The sequence below is a fragment of the Maniola hyperantus genome, chromosome 18, assembly GCF_902806685.2.
Source record: "Maniola hyperantus chromosome 18, iAphHyp1.2, whole genome shotgun sequence".
Taxonomy (NCBI): Eukaryota; Metazoa; Arthropoda; class Insecta; order Lepidoptera; family Nymphalidae; genus Maniola; species Maniola hyperantus.
In genome coordinates, this window is record NC_048553.1 from 7950836 (window position 1) to 7974974 (window position 24139).

At 38.7% G+C, this 24139-nt stretch overlaps 1 protein-coding gene across 1 annotated transcript; it reads right to left on the reverse strand.

Annotated features, from left to right (window-relative positions):
- Positions 1-36: 36 nt before the first annotated feature.
- Hph (HIF prolyl hydroxylase) lies at positions 37-24127 on the reverse strand. The gene is made up of 7 exons (XM_034977910.2): positions 23206-24127; positions 20675-20794; positions 13867-13947; positions 6404-6543; positions 6040-6156; positions 4967-5028; positions 37-4011 (listed from the first exon to the last, which is right to left on the reverse strand). Exons 1-7 carry the CDS (start codon positions 24067-24069, stop codon positions 3983-3985), a joined length of 1413 nt encoding a protein of 470 aa, XP_034833801.1. The 5' UTR covers positions 24070-24127; the 3' UTR covers positions 37-3982.
- Between the last annotated feature and the right edge of the window lie 12 nt (positions 24128-24139).

Here is a 24139-nt window from a genome sequence, read left to right on the forward strand (position 1 = left end):
TCATTTACATTCAAAATGGAGAAATGAAAGACGAAATTAAAAAGAAATATTTAATACCAGTAGTGTCCACAAATTAATTAATGACTTGAAATCACATCAATTGTTTTCAATATAGCTAATAAATAAATACATTCGTAAGACGACACTGTATTTTATGTTCACTATAACAAGCTATAAAATCACAAAATTATAATAAAAACACTTCCATAATATAAACTAAATTATCTATGTTATAATGGTATAACACTAAAGTAGGAATATTATAAGTAATCTTAACAAGTCTATTTGTATAAAATTCAATACTATAATTTTTTACACAAAATCGGTAAAATCTGTAATAATTATAGAACAAAATTTGACTTCATGAGTTTAGGCCCATATATTATTTTGCTGTCTGTTTTTATAATAACACGCAGTGATGTTCCAGTGCACATCTGCGAAGCGATATGCTCCCGCTATTACAATTTCTATACCTCTTATGAATTCTGTGCGCACGGACTATAATAAAAAACCGGTCAAGTGCGAATCAGACTCGCACACGAAGAGTTCCGTATCATCGTACAAGAAATAACACTTTCTTTGTGATTTAACCACAAATTCACGGTTTTCGGATTTTTCAAAGGAGAATAGGCATTTTGTATGTATAACCAATAGTTCTAATGTATGTTAGTTTATTGTTTATAAGCTGCAGTTACCGTAACGCAATAGTTTATCTCATGAAACTACTGGGTATGTACAGTCGAGGATATAAAATGTTATATTTTTGTGACTATTTTCTAGTGAAAATTCAATCAACAATGGAGAAGTCCACGCTGTGCTGTATTTTTGGTCAGCTTATCACTTGGGTAATCAACCTTAGAGTAATACCTAAGCAGAACCTTTAAAGTGCGGAGCGTGGAGAGACTGAGCTTGATTGCATGCAATGCAAGTTGCAACATTGCATTTGGAGGAGGGAGAGCGGGGACCCTGAGATACAGGTTTTTGCAAACTTACTTCAGGGTCCCTGGCACAATTTTAAAAAGACCTTTTAAAACAAATAAATCATTTCATTTAAATCATTTAAATCAAATCATTTAAACATTGTTCTTCTCATGTATTTAATGGGCGTACGAACAAAAAAGATTCTTAACGTCACGTAGTGAAGAATTTTTTTGAAATTAGCATGCGTACTGAAGTGATTTAAGTACAGCAATATATGCGGTTTAGACCTTGTCCAGAAGGAGCGAATGAATTCGCGCGTTACCGAGATACTAGGCACCAATACATCGCGCCCACAAGCATCGCGCGAATTCAAAATACGCGCGTAAATCGCGTGCACTACGCCAGACTCTCGACTCGCGCGTGATTCGCGCGTAAAACGCTGCACAGAGCGTTGCTGCGCGTCGTGGCATAGAGAATATTTTGACGCGCAACGCCGCTATAATGCGTCCGGCTTAAAGCGGTCTCAAGGCCTGGGCATACACAAAGCGCGACGGTAACAACGCGCCAAGGCATAACGTCACACTGAACTTGTGTACGATTTGTAATACAAGGAACTGTTTACTGAGAACGCCTGTATACTACTCGCGACCTTGTCCGCGTGGATTTAGGCTGGCGAGGGATTTAGGCTGGTGAGAACTCTTTGATTTTCTGGGATAAAAAGTATATTCGTTCCCAGGATGCAAACTATCTTTGCACCTAATTTCGTCCAAAATCGATTGAATGGATCGGTCGTGAAAAGATAACAAACAGACAAACTTTCGCAATTATAATATTAGTATGGATTTATAGTTCGTTGTATTGTAACCTTTACACCTTAATGAATACGTCCGCTTCAAATATCCGCTTCCGTCACTCGTTGTATGTGTCCAAGCCTTTATATTTTCAATGGTATGTACAGTTATGATAAAAAATATATACAACATTAAATATAACTATACACTGAATCTCTATGTGTATTCTTATTCAGTCTTAAGTTATTAGCCATCCACTGAAGCTACGAATAAAGACAAGATTATGAAAAACTAGATGATGCCCGCGACTTCGTCCGCGTGGATTTAGGTGTTTTAATTCCGTGGGAACTCCTTAATTTTCCGGGATAAAAAGTAGCCTATGTCCTTCCCCGGGATGCAAGCTATTTCTGTACCAAATTTCGTCAAAATCGGTTGAGCCGTGAAAAGCTAGACAGACAGACACACTTTCGCATTTATAATATTAGTATGGAAGTATGGATATACAAGAAAAGTACATGTTTCGACATGAACATGGCATGACATGGCTAGTATGTGTGTGAGAGACTGACATCTCTAGAGCGTAGTTTGACTTTGCTCAAGCTTATTTAAGCTTCAGACTTTACTTGACTAAGAGCCAGTGCGTGCCAGATCTTCACTAATTTATAAAAGCTGAAAGTTTCTCTCTCTGCTTATTGTCCCCAACTCAGAGAGGAACGATCAGCGACTATGAAATTTGGGTCATGGTGGCTTTGGGAGATAACAGTGTCTGGCAATACATGACATGATTTTTAATACTATTCCGAAGAAAATAAAAAATAAATTACTTTATACTTTAAGATTTTTACCTTTATTACCTGTTATTTCCAAAGCCACCATGATCCAATCTTCATAGTCGCTGATCGTTCCGCTATGTGTTGGGGGACAACACAGAGAAACTTTCAGCTTTTATAAAATAACGCAGGTCTGGCACGCGTTGGCTCTCTCTCTCTATTATCAATGGATTTGCCAAACTAAGAACATAAGGTGAAGTTATAAAGATATTGTAATACTAGAGTTCAGAATCTATAAACCACAGCTTAGCAATCATAATCGATCTTCCATTAGTAATAGCAGAGATGGACATTATTGCTTCTTTGAATTAATCAGCCTAATGCAAAGACAGTCAGTTAGGCGCCATCTCCACGGGCAAGGCAAAATTCGATACAAACTATCGCCGCGATAGTATCGCCCTATAGTAGTTAGCCCTTAGTTTGTATCGAATTTAATAGCACGGCGATTCTCTCATTCATGGAGATGGCGCCTTAAAGTGCGCGCAAAACATGTAGTCCAGTCTAAACACAAGGCGTATGAATATGACGCCAGTGCCGTCTTTTAGTTGTACACAGTTTGCTCATTGAAAATTACATTATCGTCCCCACCGTTGTTGTGAGACTATAAAATTGGACGCGCTGTTCGAAACGATTGATTGTTTGTCTAGCTCTTGCCAGAGGCGGTTCTCAGTAGACATGATGTGTCGTACGGTAGGTTTTAGAATTTACCTAACGTGTTTCTTGTTGTTTGGACTAGTATAACTAGTTAGCGTTGGTTGTGGTAGCTAGGTTAGATGGTTGGTTTGGGAGTCGTTAAAGGGGGTGATGTGGAGGCGACCCAGGTAGGGTTAGTTAGTTTAGGTTTCTATTCGTAAAGTAGACGTTGGTGTCATGACTCATAATTAGTGAGAGTTGCTATAGTGATTGTTGAGGGTAGTTTGTGTTATATCTCGTAATGCGAGAGTATCATTAATGCGCCCACGAAGGCTCGGTTAAGCTAAAGGTTCCTGACATTACTTGGTTGGTCATTATCCAAGTTTACTTTAAGTGGTTAACTCTTCAATTTCAATCATAATCATATCATATCCTTCTAGTGAAATGCCTTCAAATACGTATACACGTAATATTCTGTTTAATATTGTCTTTATTATATATCCGTTCAGTATATTTTGCAAACCCCCCTGTCACAACTTCAGATCAATTTATTAGACTTTTACTTATTCTGCGCGCACTATAAAATGTTTCAGTTTATATTATTTCCTTACAAACGCGTATATTCTATACGTGTAAGTTAACATTCCTCGTCCTAGTATGTACCCGTTATTGGCCAGGCGTGTTTATTCTTCTATTGCCCATATTTGACAGTGGAGCTTGGCGGCTACTCATGCCGAGTTACAGCCAAGTGCTAAGTGCCGTTGGTCACTAGGAGCAGACGACGCATCCGCCCCGGTGCATCCAACATCACTTGCTCGATGACGGCTGCCCGCGTTCTGTGAGGGAAAAGATACGTTTATTATAACCACCTTATTGAAATGGGTACCTACTAATCTAAATATGTAAAAGGAAAAGGTGACTGACTGACTGATCTATCAACGCACAGCTCAAACTACTGGACGGATCGGGCTGAAATTTGGCATGCAGATTGCTATTTTGACGTAGGCATCCACTAAGAAAGGATTATTGAAAATTCAACCCCTAAGGGGTGATTATAAGGGTTTGAAATTTGTGTAGTACACGCGGACGAAGTCGCAAGCGTAAGCTAATATAGCATTATAAATAAGGTAACCGCACTCCACATAAACACATTAAAAAATAAATAGCGAACAAACGAGCAGGACAGCTGATGTTAAATGATTACCGCCGCCCATGAACATTTGCAGTACCAGAGGAACCGCCAATGCGTTGCCGGCCTTTCAGGAATTTGTTGGTTCGCCCCTTAAATAACCCCATGTTGTAATCTAATGGAAACACCACCGAAGAGTTGGTTCCACAGTTTGCATGTGTGTGGAAAAAAAGGATCTGGCACAATGGGCGGTCGAAGTGCACCAGGCACCCAGGTGGTGAGGGTGAAATTGCTTGCGGTGGCGTGCGGTGCGGTTGTTAAAAAACGAGGGAATTTCCCGTCCCAGAAAAACGTTACCAGGAGATTTAAAAAAAACCTAAATCCACGGGGCCGAAGTTGCGGGCATCATCAGGTTCTAAATAAGGAAACCACAGAATTCTTCATAAATTAGAGACTGGGCAGAATTTTATTATGAAACTTGTCACACAAAATATCAAAGCACAAAAAGCATAGCCACTAACCAGGCAGTTTTCTATGTGACATGTTTCAGAAAAAAAACTAACTATTCTTGGCGTGCTTCCTCTGTATGCATCATAATTTAATATTCATCCCGGATCGCTAGAGTGCCTGTTGTCTAGAAAGGTTTAAATAAATGTACTTACTATATTTTCTGAGCGCTTCTTCTCTTTCTTGGGCGTCGAAATACCACAGTGTGATGGCGTATCTGAAATTTAAAAACAAACATGAGAGTCTAGATATAGAACATTACATGAAACTAGAATTTAGGCGAACTTTGTCTACGTGAAATTAGATTTTAAAAAATCCTTAGAAACCATTGATTTTTCCAGATTAAAATGTATACCCGTACGTAGTCGAAATTCCACGGATACGTACGAAGCGATTTGCCTCCTCATTTCTAAATCGAACCGCTAAGATTTGGAACACCCTCCCAGCATCAGTTTTCCCCTCCAATCATAATACGGGTACCTTCAAGTCAAGAGTGAAAAGGCATCTTCTAGGCAAGCGCGCTCCACCTTAGGCTGCGTCATCACTTGCCACCAGGTCTGATTGCAGCTAAGCGCTAGTCTAAAAATTAAAATAAAATACATCTCCAAGATGCAAGCAATGGAGCGGCGGTTGAGTCGTGAAAAAGATTCCCTTTTTATTTATACAGAGAAATACAAGTATAAAAAAATTTTAAAAGCTGAAGGGCTGACATATCCATATAGAATTAAAACCGCTAGTCTGGAAACTGAAGGTTTTGCATGTAGTTTTTCTTAATAACGTAAACCCTCACTGAGGCTGCCTGTCCACTGGTGCGGAGCTAGGTAGCGGAGCGGAGCGAGAAAGTGTTGTGGAGCGTGGTTGCGGAATGTACCTGTCCATAGACGCGGAGCTAGGTAGCGGAGAGGAGCGAGAAAGTAATGCTGAGCGGAGTTGCGGACTGTGTTTTTCCATACGCGGACTAGCTCTGCTCCGCTCCGCGTTAAAATGCATGACTTTTAAACTAGTCCGCAAATCCTTGGCCACTGAAGCGGAGCGGCAGTTTTATGCAATTCTATTGGTTAATATTTGCACAGCTCCCCTCCGCTCCTCTCCTCTCCGCACCAGTAGACAGACAGCCTAAGAAAGAATTATTAGATATTTCAGCCGAGCGAAGCCGGGGCGGGTTAGCTAGTATGACATTATACAGTATCGAAGCGCGGATTTGGAAGTATGCATCAAAGAGTCATACCTCGTCGCATAAGCCGGTTGGACTTCGTGTGGATTTCGTCTGTCGGACCAGAAAAACAGCATCCTGTCAAATATGGGCGCTATATCTGCTACTTGGTTCGTGCCTTCTGGGAATACCCTGTAATGATAAAAAAATCTATTACTGAAACTTTTAATTACTTAATCAGATAAACGTTGAAATATTGCGCGTTAGGCGGGCGGTGGCGCAGTACAGTGGTGTGTGAAAGTCCCTACAAGAGACCTATCTCAAGCAGTGGACGTCTATCGATTCAGGGAGTCGCTGGATTCAGGTGGCGTATGGTCAGCAGTTGTCTGTCGGTTGATGATGATAATGAAGATAAACGCATAATGAAAGAAAGTGTTACCTAAGCAAGCCGCCACACCGCTTGACGTCCCAGTCGAGGTTCAGGTAGTATATGGCGGTGATGCAGCGCCCGTCCTTGTTGGGGTTGTCCACGTGCTTCACGTAGTGGCTGCCCGAGCCCGGATAGCACGCGACCATGGCCTGCCGACAAATAACCACATTACTTCATCTTCATACATACGTCGTACGTCGTCGTCATACGTCGATGGCGCTTCTATATAGACGGTATGAACTGCCTTTGTAACTAAAATACAGAACAGTTAGTTGTAACTCTTCAGATTCCCGGCAGTATCGGTAAGGGTTTATACCCCAAGGTTAAACTACATACCTTGTGGAGATAAGGGAACGGAAATATGTATTTGCTGTCTTTTATAATACAATATCTAATATCTATTCTAGTTATAATCTAGGTATATATCTATATATCTAAATGTACAAAAGGAAACGCTGACTGACTGATCTATCAACACACAGCTCATACTACTAGACGGATCAGGCTGAGGCAGGTAGATAGCTATTATGACGTATGTAGACGTCCGCGGCTAAGGAAGGATTTTTGAAATTTCAACCCCTAAGGGAATAAAATAGGGGTTTGAAGTCTGTGTAGTCCACGCGGACGAAGGCACGGGATAAGCTAGTAATCAATAATTTAAAATCTATTGCTTTTAATAGACGCGCAAAATATTTCTTATCAGTAATCACAAACATTATATAAATAACTGTGACCACCCATGTAGGCATACCTATAGATATAATTTTATAGACTTTGTCATAAAATTTGGTATTTTATGACTCAGAGGAAATACTTGAAAAGTTTGTTTTTAAATTACTAGATTATTTTACTAGGTCGGACATTATTATGTGTTAATATAGTTCGAAAGGCAACATCAAAAATATCTATAACTAGATGATGCCCGCGACTTCATCCGCGTGGATTTAGGTTTTTAAAAATCCCGCGGGAACTCTTTGATTTTCCGGGATCAAAAGTGCAAAGATGCAAGCTATCTCTGTACCAAATTTCGTTAAAATCGGTTGAACGGATGGGCCGTGAAAGGCTAGCAGACAGACAGTAAGACACACTTTCGCTGAGCCAGCGATGGGTTAATCATGATGATGATGATGATGATGATGATGATGATGATGATGATGATAAATTCTTATGACTTTGAGTTGGTAGGTATAGGTATCTACCTAGCTTCAATATTTTTTCATCCACTCGGGCAATGCGAATAGCTCATAAAGACTGCGCGATTAATTTATATCGCAACGTGAAATGCGCTAGGGAATTCCCTGCACAAGTAATAAGTTTCAATGTTTAATGTTAGCACTTTACCATTTGTAAACTCGTTTGTTTTATTCAACGTTGGGCACATTTTCCTTATGCCTTAAATATTAGTAACTTATACATGAGATATTCCGAAAAAAATAATGTTTTGTTGTCCTTAATACATACTTATGAAAAAATCACCAAGATCCCGAAATAAATTTTAATCAAAAATTGCGGAACCGGCAGGAATTAAACCTACATCTAGGTATCTGGCTATCGCGGCTTTGGAGTCAGTACTTCAGTTCAGACTACGATCCCTTCACTGCCAATCACGAAATTTTCTATAGGTAACGTTCCGCACACCCGCACGTCACCCGCGCTCGCTCGCACTGGGTTAGCGCGGGGGCTGTGCGGGTGTGCGAGGCGTTCCGGACGATTGCCATCTCGACCTGTCGCGGACTATACTTTTAACACTATAAACATCTGATAGATTCCACAATTTTTTATAAACATTTATGTATATTGTGTGTATTAAAAAGTTATTACGGAATTTACTTCAAGTGTAGGTAAAGCACTATTTCTTAGAGACCCACTAAGAAAGGATTTCACGAGCAAAGCCGGTGCGGGTCCACTAGTTTCCCAAACAAACAACAATAGACGACATTTATATTGAAACAATCGGTACTGAGACACGACAAAGAGACGTTATAGAAAAAAAAACTCTTCATAAAAGAGCAATAAGATGTAACCACGTATAACCCGTACAAAATGACTCCTCACACGCCATTTTGGGTCAACTGTCATGTCAAAAGTATGGTTCACTTAAAATAAGGACTAAGGAAATTTGACACAAAAAGTTAAAATGGCGCGTGAGGAATTAAATTTTACGCGTTATATTATGAATATTTACAGCCAGCAATAATAAACTTTATATTTATAGCAGGAGCTAAGAGCCAAGAGCAACGGGTTTATACCAGTCATCGAACAGCTATAAACTAGACTGTGGAGTACTGAGTAGCAGTAGGTAAGTACAAATAAATCCATCGACGTCCTTTCAGGGCCACGCGTACTCTCCATGTGATGGACTATGGCCGAGAGTTGTATTTTTACAAGAGTAGCAATCTTCGCAAAATGGATTCCATTTTACTGATCTATCAACGCACAGCTCAAACTACTGGACGGATCGGGCTAAAACTTGGCGTGCAGATAGCTATTATGACGTAGGCATCCGCTAAGAAAGGATTTTTGAAAATTTAACCCCTAAAGGGGTGAAATAGGGGTTTGAAATTTGTGCAGTCCACGCGGACGAAGTCGCGAGCATAAGCTAGTTCAAAATATGTCTAGCAAAAAATTAGTAGATGATTTCAATACAGTTCATCAAACAGGTCCCAGGTCACGCTACTCTCGACCTGATGCTAAGCTGTAATCAAAAGATCTAATATTTTTGTACTAACTGCTAGTCATATCTGAACTTTAAAGTTTAAACAGCTCTTTTATTCTGTAAACTCGCCAATTGTGTAGTTTAGTGCAATAATTGTGAACTAAGCCACAAATTTGATAATAGCTAAATAAGCGTTTCTTAGAATCTATCAATTTTATTTTAATACCAAATTAAGTTATCTACACCATAATAGGAATATTAATTATAAAGCACTGTTTGGAACGAGCCGAATCTATGAATGAAATGAAATGCTGTTATCAAAGAACATGTCGTAGATATGCCCACCTGCATCGTTCTGGAAATAAGTCAAGGCAGGGCCATTACGTTGGGTAGTTCTTCGTGACAGAACTGTTTCGGAATTGGGCCATTTTGATAAATGGTTGTTGAAAATGTTTGAAGATAATATTATGTATGTATTTACTATTTAGACTTTACAACTTTATTCCGCCGCTTCATCAGTGTTACGGTTGTTAATGTTTTTATGTCGAATAAATGTTGCTCATGTTGAATAAATATTGTTCATGTCAAATAAATAAATTGCGTCAAGACTAACGAATGGAGCCAAGGCTTCATTTCATGGGACCATCCATTTCAATGGAAACCAGTCGATAAGCTGGTCTACAAGTAAGTTATTTTATCGATCAGACTTTCAGTCTAGATAATCAGAAAAATAGCGCCAGTGATAGAAAAGATGAGGGGTAATAGGCTGGCATGGTATGGGCATATAATGCGGAGGGAAGAAAGCCATGTCACTTGCAGAATGTTAAATATGCATGTGGAAGGAAAAAGAGGAGAGGGCGAACAAAGAAAAGGTGAACTGCGTGAAAGACGATATGATATGCGTGTAAAAGGGGTGAATAATGCGTTGACGGATAACAGAAGTGAGTGGAACAAGAAGACATGTTATTCCGACCCCAAGTAGCGTGGGATAAGGTAAGGAAGAAGAAGAAGCAAGGCAAGAACTTGTAGGCGGGTGTTAAGTGATTACCACAGCCATGAAATTTTTTCTTGCCTAGTTATCCTGCCCGATGACGTTCAGATGAGCAAGATGTCCATTGAAGAAGATGTCATATTAAATCTTAGTGCCTTAAGCCACTAACTAGCACGGCACGTTGGGGGCTGCAGGCCGCACGCGTTTTTAACGAGGCGCGACAAAAAAAAGGTTTCAACAATGTTTTTTACAAAAATTTCATTAGATAGATTAGTTATTAAGCATATTATAGTTATGTCGTATTGTATTGTATATTTTGTGGCTGTCTGTTTACATACTTTGAGTCAAAAATTCAACAAACGTGAGTGAGTCCATCCTCAACCCGCTGGACTGACGACCTTGAGAAGGTAGCGGAAAGTGGGTGGATGAGGAAGGCGGAGGATCGTGTATGGTGGCGCGCTCTTGGAAAGGTCTATGTCCAGCAGAGGACGCAAACAGGCTGATTGATTGATTGAGTGTGAGTCCGCATTCCGCAAAGCAAATCGCAATACAGAGGCGTTGTCTCTGCCCTTTGCCCCTAATTGGGTACTTGGACCTGCAGAAGATGTTTGTATAAAATAAATCAAATCCTATAGATATGTTATTTTGTTAATTTCTATTGCAAATTTTTTTAATGGACGTTTTTATTGAAGCAGGGGCCCTACCGCGGTTGTTTGACAGCTACAATGTCACGATCGCAATCATCTCTGATTGGTTAATGCTCGCTCACTATTGGCCACAATGCATTGTTGCAACAAGAATCGCACAAATTAAGCCAATCAGAACAATTGAGATTGTAATAATGATTGATGCAGGTTTTAGACAATCGCCCTACAGATGTTTTTTTGTCCGCGTGTCTCATTTTTCGAAAGTAAGAGTGAAGGCCCCCGTAGGTTCAGCGGAGAATAGAAAAATATGGATGTTCTTGCCATATGTGTTAATACCAGCTGTAATTGCAGTTTTGCATAATATCTACTCGTGTGGTTTTGCTTTTGTTCCATCCACGATCATGATCAAGATTAAGGTTGGTGCATCTACAATTCAGTCGAACACAAAAGGTCCAGGGTTGCTATCTAACTTTTTTTTTTTAATATTTTTATTATCAACTTGTGTGTAAATGTTTAACAAGTCCGCTTTTGCCACAGCAAACAAACCACGAAGGTTTACATGAAGTGTGTCATTCCGTCGACTTATCAATAAGGTATAATAGTGTTTCTATAAATTATAATATTATATTACATTGTTAATAGAAACACTTATTACGAGATTAAAGTACATTTAATTAATAGACGGGGATCGTTACAATTTGCTTATATTTTAAATTAACTTTTAGTAAGTTCTGTTCTATTATCTAAATTATTTATTAGACGAGGGATTATAATATTGTGTGCGCTGGTGTGCTCACCGTCTTGTTTTTAGGGTTCCGTAGTTTGAAGGTATGGTTATTAGTTTGCTTTTAGTAACTTTTCATGTCTGTATTTTGTTTTGAACTATATTTTGAATGTCTAAATTCAAAAATGTTCTTTTAAAAGTGTAAATTGGACCTTGTCGTGAATATTAATAACCTTGCAAAATTTACATATATGGTTTTCATTCGTTTTTGCTTGAAATTGCACATAAGTATATGCGTTGGACGTCGCGCAAGGGAGGCAGATATGTTTGTAAGATATCTCAGAGCCTCCCAATATGCGCCTAGTGTGGCCGCCGAGGAAGTTTTATCGGGTAAAAATCCTACATAACCCGTAGGTACATAAAGATATAAAGGTATAAAGAATAATTAATAAACAAACCCGGCTGAGATCTGTTTTTGTGCATTGCGCAGTCATACGTCTCGTTTTCAGATTGGACTACTTGTTTTGCGCGCACTATAAGTACGTGCCTACAAGTTACGACTGAAAAAGGACTGAAACGACTCTCGCAACATTTGTATTTTGTAAACAAGAAACGGACGGCAGAGGGCGGTGTGTCCATATAGCATTACTTCATACGTTTCCTACTACGACGCCAATGTTTACAGCTGCCCCCCCCCCCCCCCCCTCCTCTCGCCGGGCCGCCATGCCACGGATCACGTACGCATTACCGCCACCGCGCATGCGTCGCGCTCCGCCCCGCTCGCTATCAGCGCGATTCTACACATTCGCACTGATAACGATAATGTAGAATGGACGCGCAATCTATGATAAATATTTTAATACTGCGATGGTAGAAAGGAATTCCAAAGTTGTTCCAATTTACAATTAGGGTTCCCACATTTTTTGAATTAAATTGGTGGATATTTATTTGGTGTATATATTTTTAGACTACTAAGTACGTAATTCATTTTAATTAAATGAATTAGGTACTAGTTAACTGAACCTAACCTCTCCTGAAGAACCTCTTTATGAATATTTTATATTAATTTGTGATGGTTGCAAAATATAATTCTTAATGTAGCAGGATATTTAAAAAAATTTTTTTGGTAATTCAAAAATCTCAAAATAAGATAACAATTTTTATTTTTTTATTTTACTTAGTAGGTTTTTTTTAATGTTCTTGTTTTTTTACCGAAACACGATGCGAACCGCGCAGACCTTGCTATCGTAATGATAACGTGTAGAAAGCTAGAAATAGTTTGGCAACAGTCGTGCGAATTCGTTTGCACAACGACAGATAGACGGCGCCATGATGAGTGGGCGCGTGGTTAATGTTATCTTTTCGGGTTTTCTATATTTAAAAAGTAGGTGTGTTTTGGCCAAAGGGGCCTACTTTGTTTACTACAATAAAATGTGTATGCAAAACTTTGTTTGTACAAGTGTATTGGATTGCTATACGCCATTTACCTATTCCGATACTTTTGACTTTGACTTTGACTTTGACTTTAAAAATTCACAATCTAATCATACTTAACTTCGTTTATCCGGCAGATTAGGGATTAGGCATAATATTATTATAAAGTAGTTAAGTATCCTATTTTAGCACTTAGCGCTTTAAATCTTATATTGTTGTTTATTCAACACAGCTGACCCGCTACGGCTTCGCGCAGTGGCAATTTCTAAAAATTTCCCCACTAGGATTTTCAGATAACGTAAACTGTACGTAATAAAATAAGCCTACTTGCAAAATCTCAAGTAGGTCCGGTAGATCCAGCGATTAACATTGATATTTTAATCAGTAAGTTTTTCCTTTTATCACAGAACTGGACTAAACAACTATATCTATTACCTTTACAATTATTTTTATTCCTAAAAAACTAAAACCAAAAAATACGGAAGACAACGGGACATTCCATTGCGGAAAAATATAGAATGCCGAATGACCTTCTCAAAGGCGATTTGTTGCGTGATTGCTATTTAAACGCGCTGACTGTGATCTTTAGATTAAAATAAAAATAAACCGTGAATTAAATAAAAATTTAAACGCAGTATAAGTACATAATTATGTATACTTAGAAAAATCAGTTTTCATCAGTGGCAAGTTTGAAAACAAAAAGGACTGACGTAATTTTAAAAAAAGGATTCATTTAAATATGGCAACCCTAGAACCTAAAGGTGAGTGATAGTCAAAGTCAAGGATGGATTAATTATATAATATACAGGGGAGCCTCTTTAACTCAAACTTGAAAGGTAAGGTTAAAAATTTCGAGTTAAGGAATCTTTGACTTATCGAGGACTTCGAGATAAGGAGTTTTTAATTATTCAATTTCGGCTTATAGAGACATAATATGTTCCATGTATGGTATTGAAGTACCATATTATATACAAGTTATAGTCACGTCACGAGAAAGGAAGATAAAAAAAGATAATGTACCTTCGTTCTGCCATTGATGATGTAGTTGCCCATCTTCCCGTTGTTGACCATCTTGTTGGCTTTCAATATTATGTTATCAACCTGCAAAGAATGTACAAATTAAGTAAAATGAAGAGATATCAGTAGAGACGTTGGTACTGATTCTGAGCACAACCTAATTTTAGACTATTCGCATACTCTTCTTACTAATGTAATATAAAAAGGACAGACGCAGTTTGACAGTTTTAAATTTTATTTTTAGATGGTAAACCCGTGTGTTGAAGATTGCAACAGCCATTGGCTCGAGACATCGAAACAGCTCGCTAGGAACATTACTTTTGCCAGACTAGCGCTCACGCCGGGCAACTTTTATCTATTTTTTACATTTACGAGATTAAAAGCTAATAGCTCGATACAATCGCTACTATTGCGAGACCTACGCTCGCGGTGGTCATTTTTTTTGCCATTTTTTATGTACCTACAATGTTTAAAATCTACTTTGCGGGACCTCTTCCCAGACTATGCTGTGTAATGTAATATTATTTTGTTACCATAGTAGAAATCTATTTAAATTATATATCGAATCAAAGATAAGAGAAAAACCTGTATGAACACTCGTTTTCGATACTTACTTATTAGATGCATGCTTAGATACTAAATAGAACTTATTGTACATACCTACTTGTAAGATGCTAGATAGGACATAAGAAATAATGTAAATTCTTTCATTTTAAGACTAATTTTATATACTTACTCATTGGGCAAACAGCCACCCCCTTTTAAAAATGTATAGAGGCATCGCCATCTCCTTTCATAATTAACATAAGCATTTTTATTAAAATACTACCAAAACTGTGTAACACTTACTCTCCCATAGCTGTAAGTTACCGCTTCAATTGTTAAGATTAGACTGGGAGCCATATTTACCCCCACCACACAAATTTGCTTTGTATGATTTTTTCAATAAAGAGTTTCGGAATTTCGAACGCCTCCGACCGAATAAAAGCGGGCACTTTCAGTGCTCGACACGCACTTCCACTCTACGGCTCGAGGCGAGCGGACTTCCGTCCGCCTAACAAGAAAAAGGTGTTTTACTTCACCCCTCCCCGCTGTGGTCTCTGATCAACCGATCCACCACACCGTGATTTTAGCGCACAGTCGCGAGCCTACTGTTTAAATTTGTAGCGTGCACTAAAATTTAGAGTCCTTAAATGTAAAGTTCATGTTCTGTCACTTTTTAGCATTGTTAAAAAGAAAAGGATGCAGATACTCTAAATTTAGTTTAGAGAAAGACAACGGAATCGGTGCCATTGGGGCCGATTCTCTTGTACACAATCTCTTAACTAAACTAAATTAACAGGTCTAAATCTAGTGCTATCCTTTTCCGCAAGCAACATTATGAAAGGGATAGCAGTAGATTTAGACGTGCCATTTTAGTTTAGTTTAGAGATTGTGTACAAAGGAATTAGCCCCATTGTTTAACTACGTTAAGGCTCATTTTCAGCGACGAAGTAATATAATGTGTAAGTAGTAAGTATAATGGTGCGGACAATTTCTACAAGCATGTCATGGGCCGGACACATTTCTGAATGGCCATGGGCCGCTGCGTAAGTAGTCGAATAAAAGGTGGATAATACAAACCACACATGGGAAAGTATTTAAGTTAGCGATAGGGGATATAAGAAAGATTGTAGGGGATTATAAGGCCAAGCAAACGGTGCGGTGGACTGATGAGATAAAACATTCCCCAAGGAAGACATGGATGAATCTGGGCAAAGAGAGAGAAATGAGAAAGGGTGGGAGAGGCGGGAGGCCGTTACTCGAACCAGCCCGCATATGGGGAATTTAATTGTGTAGCAACAGAGTTAGATATCGAGTATCGACCAATGAAAATGATGCTTTGCGTATTAGTATTTATTTAGGACCCTTCGAGAAACACTCTATTACATTGTTCTCTATTCAAAACAACCTAGTTACAATGCTTTCCTACAAGGTAAAATTACTCATAGCTTGTGATTGCCGCAATGCAGTTGGATTTCCTCTGTTTATCTATAGATATACGTATATATAGGTGTAACATCCCTTTATGTACTTTATGTTGTTACACAAGACATTGGCATTTTTAACATAATTAAATAACCCTACATTTTTATCTAAACCTAACTTCATTATTATCGTCAACCGATAGACGTCCACAGCTAGACAAAGGTCTCGTGCGCGCACCAGCGCGATCCAGCGGCTCCCTGCGACTTGTAGAGTCCTATGTGGGCGCTGCTCTTTCCGATGCCGATGCGACGCGACGCGACGTTGCCATTCCAACTTGAGACCCCAATGACGTCTATCGGTTTATTGAACTATGTGCCCTGTCTATTGCCAACTTCAGCTTCGACACACTTTGAGTCGTCCCAACGTTTTGAGCAAAATATTATACGAGTGTTATTAAACTTGCTTTGCTTAATCAATATATTAACTACCATAATCTTAGAATCATTAAATGCTATTCAATTGGGATGTTGGTCAAGCGCAACGTAAATCTATATATAATACATAATATATAAAAGGAAAAGTTCACTGACTGATCTATCAACGCACAGCTCAAACTACTGGACGGATCGGGCTGCAATTTTTCATGCAGATAGCTATTACGACGTGGACACCCGCTAAGAAAGGATTTTTGAAAATTCAATCCCTAAGGGGGTAAAATAGGGGTTTGAAATTGTGTAGTTCACACGGACGAAGTTGCGAGCATACGCTAGAATCAAATGATTTACTTCGTAGGTATTTGGTACTAATTATTGATTTCTGTACATATACCTTACTAGATGATGCCCGCGACTTCGTCCGCGTGGATTTAGGTTTTTGAAAATCGTGGGAACTCTTTGATTTTCCGGGATAAGAAGTAGCCTATGTCCTTCTAGCTATAAGTAAGCTTCAGTAAGCTATACCTATCTGTACCAAATTTCGTCAAAATCGATTGAACGGATGGCCCGTGAAAGTCTAGCAGACAGACACACTTTCGCATTTATAATATTAGTATGGATTAGTATGGAAGTATGGATGACCAAATCATATACATACGTGACCAAACCCTTTCCTTGATCAAAATAGATCATTCAATCATACAAGACAAAATTACTCATCACTTACGCACAAATGGTGCCTACTGGATACGTGAAACTGTGGCGGTATACGTCCCGCACACCCGCACAGCCCCCGGAATAACCCGGTGCGGGGGAGCACGGATGATGTACGGGTGTGCGGGGCGTTCACTCCAGCCTCATACCCCGATTGCCATCTCAACCTGTCGCGGACAATACCTACGGGTAAAAGGGATACAGACTTAAAACGAGACAGATGTATATCTCTCACATAAATCTGTTTCGTTTTAACTCAACCTTAAGTCTGAACAAAGTCAAAGTGCGCTCTATAGATCTCAACCTAAGTCGGAAATGTGTTGTTAGTCTCGTCTGCTTCTCGTGAAAGAGAACGTGCCTACGTGTGACTGCGTAATCTATTTAGGGTCTAGGTCAGGATTACGTTATTCATTGACATACTGCAACAAAACGATGTTCACCTCTTTTTGAGAACCAACATTAGCTGGCAAAACATTGGCGAAAGAAGAATAATGAATATCTAGTGCGAATTGCAATAAAGGCTAGGGTAATTTCAAAGAAGAAATCTTAATAGGTAGGTAGGAGCGTACCCTACCTACCTAGGTAGGGTACGCTCAAACAGGCAATAGGAGTATGAGGCGGAGGACACCCCGCACACCCACACGACACTCGCGTTCGCCCGCACTGGGCTAGCGCGGGGGCTATGCAGGTGTGCGGGGCGTCCCCACCCCGATTGTCATCTCGACCTGTCGCGTACTGAACTTCAAAATAATTTTCTGCTTCGAATCATTTAGAATTGATTTTTGACGAGTCACAAAAATGCATGGCGCCCATATGGCGCCTACTAGAACTACTAAAACTAGGCCAGTGCAGTAAATAATATTGTGAATTAGAAATTGCGTATTAGCATTTATCGATTTAATACCTAAGTACCTACTTGAAATGCAAAACCTCGTCTTTCTGACTGGCGCCATTAAATTGAAATTTTATCAGCAGTTATCACTTTCAGTGCTTTATAATCAGTCTGGTATTTTATCATTCGTAGGTAATAAATAGGTAGGTATAAAGTGTGAAATTATACGCAATTACTTAAACTATAATAAGTGTGCTTTGAGTAGATACTTTGCTGCAAAAAGGTCTTCTTCTTCTTGATGCCAAGTATTATTAAGAAAGATTTTTTATTCAAATAAACTTTTACAAGTGCTTTTGAATCGGCCAATGCATCTATCACTGGTTTGGAAACTTCTACTGAGAAGAACCAGCCAGAAACTCAGCGGTTGCTCTTTTCAAAGATTCGATTTACACAATATGCCATGCAGTCCCGCGGATTGTTGGAGCTAGCTGCGAGTCAAATCCAATTAGGTTTTATAGAAAGGTCCAAAACCTTTACATAAAATCTAAGTAATACATCTTTCAAGTTCCAACTAATTAATGAAATTTTTCTCAAGCGGCTCTGCGAATTGGCTCATTGTCTTAAATAATACTTAGGTAGGTACTTGTAAATCTATGTTTAGCCAATAGGTACCTTTAACCTAGTCACTGAGTTAGCGAGAGTGGAGTTAATGAGATGTGGAGTTAATGAGAGGGCATTATAGAAACCACAGTTAGAAATTGTGGGGTCAATAGACTCAGCCTATTTGGTTATAAAGTCCTTAATCTTTTCGGCCGACGCGACCGACGTGGAAGTTCGCTAGTGGGTACCTACGAGCATAGTGCGCGCGAAAGAAATAGGCAGTCCAATCTGAAGTCGCAAAATGGCGGTTTGCGCAGTTCATAGACTGAGGATTAAATAGACAAGCCCTGCCTGCCTAAGTGTTTTTCTATGCGCAGACCGCAGTCATACGCCGCGTGTTCAGATTGGTCTACTTGTTTTGCGCGCTATACTTTAGTCTTCAATCACGTGATTCATTCCGATTCGGCTTGACCTTTGGGAATGATCTTTCTACATTCATACATGAAGGATGTTGATAAGTACCTACCTAGTGTTTAGTACCGTTGAGATTGACTGTTCGCTGTCATAGCCGTATTCAGATCATACTAATACTTAAGTTTTTTTTAGTTGATTTTTTAGGGTTCCGTACCTCAAAAGGAAAAACGGAACCCTTATAGGATCACTTTGTTGTCTGTCTGTCAGTCTGTCTGTCTGTCAAGAAACCTACAGGGTACTTCCCGTTGACCTAGAATCATGAAATTTGGCAGGTAGGTGGGTCTTATAGCTGGCTTTAGGAGAAAAATCTGAAAACCGTGAATTTAGGGTTAGATCACACAAAAAAAATTAAATTGTGGTCAAGAACTAATAATTAGTATTTTCAATATTCGAAGTAAGATAACTATATCAACTATATCATATGAAAGGGCTTTACTTGTGCATTCTAAAACAGATTTTTATTTATTTTTAAGCATCATAGTTTTTGAATTATCGTGCAAAATGTCGAAAAAATACGACTGTATAATACGGAACCCTCAGTGTGCGAGCCTGAGTCGCACTTGGCCGGTTTTTTTATTTTATAGAGAACACTGTTTCGTTGTTGGGTCGTGACACTAGGGCTCTGCCTGAAAATCAGCGCTGCAGTAGTCAAATACTGCAGTATCATGCTGAGGCAGTAGGCCTTTCAGTTCAAACAAGACATCATTTTTGTTATTAGTACTGTCGAGCTCGTAGTTTTAAGTTTACCTTGTTTTAATTTTTTTATTTTTAACATTTGGTTTATATGTTACTTTTTTTTCTTATTTTGTGAGATGAATAAACTTTTATTTATTTTATTTTATTTAACATTTGACAAGGTATTACCCTACAAGTTGAGAGGCACAGTTGACGGAAGTATGGCCTATAGTACGCGACAGGTCGAGATAGCAATCGTGGTGGGGACACCCCGTACACCTGCACAGCCCCCGCGCTAACCCGGTACGAGACAGCGCGGGTGACGTGCGGGTGTGCGGAGCGTCGCCAGGCCTCATACCCCGATTGTCATCTCGACCTATAGGTAACTCTAAAACATATTCTAGTTGCGTTGTATGCGTAAGGACCTGGGAACCCAGCACATTATAGAATAGAATAGAATGTTTTTTTATTCATGTAAACTGTTTACAAGTACTTATGAATAGTCGGGTGTTAGCGACATTGCTTTGCCTACAGTTGAATTTAAAAAAGAATTACGAGGAGATGTAAAATGGCGGCCAGAAAAGCCGGAGCTATTGATTTGAAGCAGCGAAAATTAGAATTTATAATTGTGTCTTGAAGAAGTTAATAGTTTAGAACTAAGATTGAAGTTTATTAAGCATTGTCTAAATGGAATAAAGTCAGTTCCTATCCAGTTGAGATTATTTTTATTACAGGTAGTTTTAATTTACCATTGTTATCCCAAGAAAACTAAGCTAATGATAGAAGGAGGATTATGGGATTAGTGGAAAGTGGTCATGACCATCAGGAATAAGTATTGCGACACAAGAGAGAATTGTCCCAACAAAAATCACTACCTATATAAATGCAAAAGTGTGTTTGTTTGTTGGTTTGTCCTTCAATCACGTCGCAACGGAGCAACGGATCTACGTAATTTTTTGCATGGGTGTAGTTTAAGACATGAGTTAGAGTGACATAGGCTACTTTTTATCCCGGAAAATCAAAGAGTTCCCACAGGATTTTTAAAATCCTAAATCCACGCGTACGAAGTCGCAGGCATCAGCTAGTATTTAATATTTTCTAGAATGGTACATACTTGACTAATAAGCTGTCCTATGTGGTAGCAATGGGCCTCCTTGCCGTCGATCCACGTGATGCGATCACTTCGGATAGTCTGCGCTTCCGTGCTGCCTGGATTTGATACTAGCTGACCTGCCTGAGGAAAGCAACACTAAAATACAAGTTTCCAAATATAATAATATATGTACAATAACTTTGATGTTTGAAAAGGTAGGTAGGTATGTGCTCTCAACAGACGGAAAACCAGCCCAGAGCGAAGAAGAAGAAGAAGGTATGTGCTCTATGAAATAGAAACACGATTCATTACAATTTCTTCAACAGAAAAAGAATCTGGAAACTGCTTTAGATAATTAACTATAAACTTAGTTTTATTCTAGTTTTTAATCAGAAGCACTTGCTTATTAGTTTTTCTGCTGTTTTTATTACTTATGTGGATTATTAAAATTAACAAAAACTTTATATTTTTTTTTTGTTTATTAAGATACCCTACTTAGTCTATTTTTAAAATGATAATATATTTAATTAGATTTTTTGCTGTCGCGAACATGCTTTATTGCCAACTCTTTCTTGATGATGAATATTCATCTCACATTTTTGTTGAATATCAGCTGTCACCGCCCGTTGTCTAAATATATTATATATAAAAGAAAAAGGTGACTAACTGACTGACTGATCTATCTATCACAGCTCAAACAACTGGACAGATTAGGCTGAAATTTGGCATGCAGATAGCTATTATGACGTAGGCATTTGCTAAGAAAGGACTTTTGAAAATTCAACCCATAAGGGGGTGAAATAGGGGTTCGAAATTCATGTAGTCCACGCGTCGTCAACACAAGTCGCGAGCATAAGCTAGTATTTTTAATACCATATTCATCTGGCTTGATGTGTATAAAGTACAAATACATATGTACACATCATCATGAAATCATCAAATCATCATCGTGAAGGTTCTATCAAAATCAGTTCAACAATTTTGAGAATTAGCCTGAACAAACAGACAGACAAAAATAAGGTAAATTGCGAAAAGTACTTACATATTAATTAGCCTGGTTATGTATTGTTTACATAGTAACAAACATAAACATGCTTGAGTCAAACACTGAGCCAACTGGGCAATACCCACAAGCATTAGGTAAGAGTTGTGAGTGTTATGTAAGACCAGAATTACGAGTACAGTTATTGCTTCATAAAACCGATAGACATTGGGGTCTCAAGGTGCTAGAATGGTGACCTCGTACCGGAAGACGCAGTGATGGAAGACCGGGGGGTCTTCCATCACTGCGTGGACAGACGACATCAGACGAGTCGCAGGGAGCCGCTGGATTCAGGCGGCGCAAGGCTGTGGCGTGTGGAAGTCCCTTCAAGAGACCTATGTCCAGCAGTGGACATCTGTGGGTTGATGAAGATTGATGATGATGATGATGATGATGATATTGCTTCATGGCAATTAACAACTTTTAACTTCCTTACTAACAAACAAGCAGACTAAAATCCAAAACGTTGATCTTTAGCAATTTTGTTACTCCTAGTCCTAGCACAAACTTTATGCCTAGTTGAAGGGTAAAGAGGAATAGAAATCATGTTTACATGGCAAAAAAATTGATACACAATCTCTTAACTAAAATGACATATCCCTTTCATAATGCTCCATGCAGAAAAGGATAGCACTAGATTTAGACCTGTCAATTTAGTTTAGAGATAGTGTATCACAGAATTAGCCATATAGGTCTAAATATTTATCACTACTACCTGTGCGCGATAAGTCGAGACTCGCCTGGAATGCAACCCTCTGCCCGCTTCCCCTGTAACTTCCCCTCAAGCTCCCGTGTAGTACTGTAGACAATGCCATTTTTTTAACATCTTAGTCTCAAATAGCAGAGTCGCGGGTGGAAAGTTGTTGTAATATTTTTTGTCTACAGTACAACCACACGTCTGTGGCGTCACTGCCCCCAGGTCTCAACGTATTGTGCACGGGTAGTACATTTATTTTTAAAAGAATTTAAGTAATTTAATTTTTAAATCTATTGCACTATTAAGTAACTTAAACAGTATGCTTTAGAAATTAGAATAGGTTCTTTTCATATTTAATTCAACAATATATAATTGCTTTAAATTAATTGCACATAACTCCGAAAAGTTACAGGTGCCTGGGATCGTACTCCCAACCTCCCATTAGGAGGCAGACATCTTAACTACTAGGGTATCACAGCTCTTACTTTGATTAAGAAACAAAAACATCATTGCAAAAAGTTAAGAGTGCCAACAGGAAGCTATCAACAAAATGAATTACCATTTAATCAGTCAGCTGACTGTAATGCATAATGATGTTTTTGTTTACAAGCAATGAACTGCATAGAGTTAATAACAATTGTATAAACTACACACCTTAGCACATACAAACTATCACCACAGAATAGATACTACTGAATAGACAGAACTTACATACTACTACTAACTATAATTTATTGTCCTTGTAAACTTATGTTTACAATGGTTAGATTTCTTAAAAACATTTCTTAAAATACAAGTTAGTGAATTACTTACTGTGAATATGCCTGATCTATGCATTTCTAAAACTTCATTTAACACTAAGAGTCCTCGCTCTTTACCAAGAAAATTGTTTAACACACATACACCATACTGCGACATGTCTTTAATCACTCTTTGACAGAGGTTATAGCATGGATCACTTGGGTCCATGTAGTAGCTGTTCATTATGTTGTTGAAAGGTGCAGCGCTACCTTTGAGAGATGCCTCCGGGTACTCTTTCATCCTTGTTGGCTGCTCATTAGGTATCGAGGGCATTTTCACCTCAGATCTGTTCACAGCTTTCAAAACATTTGACGTACTAGCTTCAGCAAAATCAGCACTCAACTGCTGTGCTGTCTCACTTAATATCTCCTGCTCTGACGACCCTTCGTGAGTTATGGCACTTACTTTATTCAAGTCCTTATTTGTGTACACTACGCTAGATATAACACTTTTGTTCTTTATATTGGATTTGTTTTGACTCGAACTGTCACTTTCGTCACTATTCTGAACTTTCTTATCATTAACAATGTCACTACCCTCCTTCCCAGATTTGTTTTTAGATTTTTTTAAACGTCTAACTTCACTAAGTTTTTGTGGAGTTTCTCGTTCCTTATCACTATTCACTATAGGGTTTGAAATTATTCCCTTTTCGTTCACTACCTTTAGTTTATCTCCGATATGCAAAGAATGATCGTCCAGTTCGTGGTTTCGCGGATCCTGTTTTTGTAACTTTGGTGCACATTCACTTTTATGCCTTTTCCAATCTTGCCGTTGATGTTCTGTGTTACAATAATAAATATTAAGACAGCGACCGCATCTCCGATGGGTTTGCTGATTGCAAACGGCACAACAAGCGAGTACGCCTTCTTGATTCATTCTGATTCTGAAATAAATTCACAATAAATTTCTTTTAGGCCGGCCCTTGCTCTGTCAAAATGTCACAGAA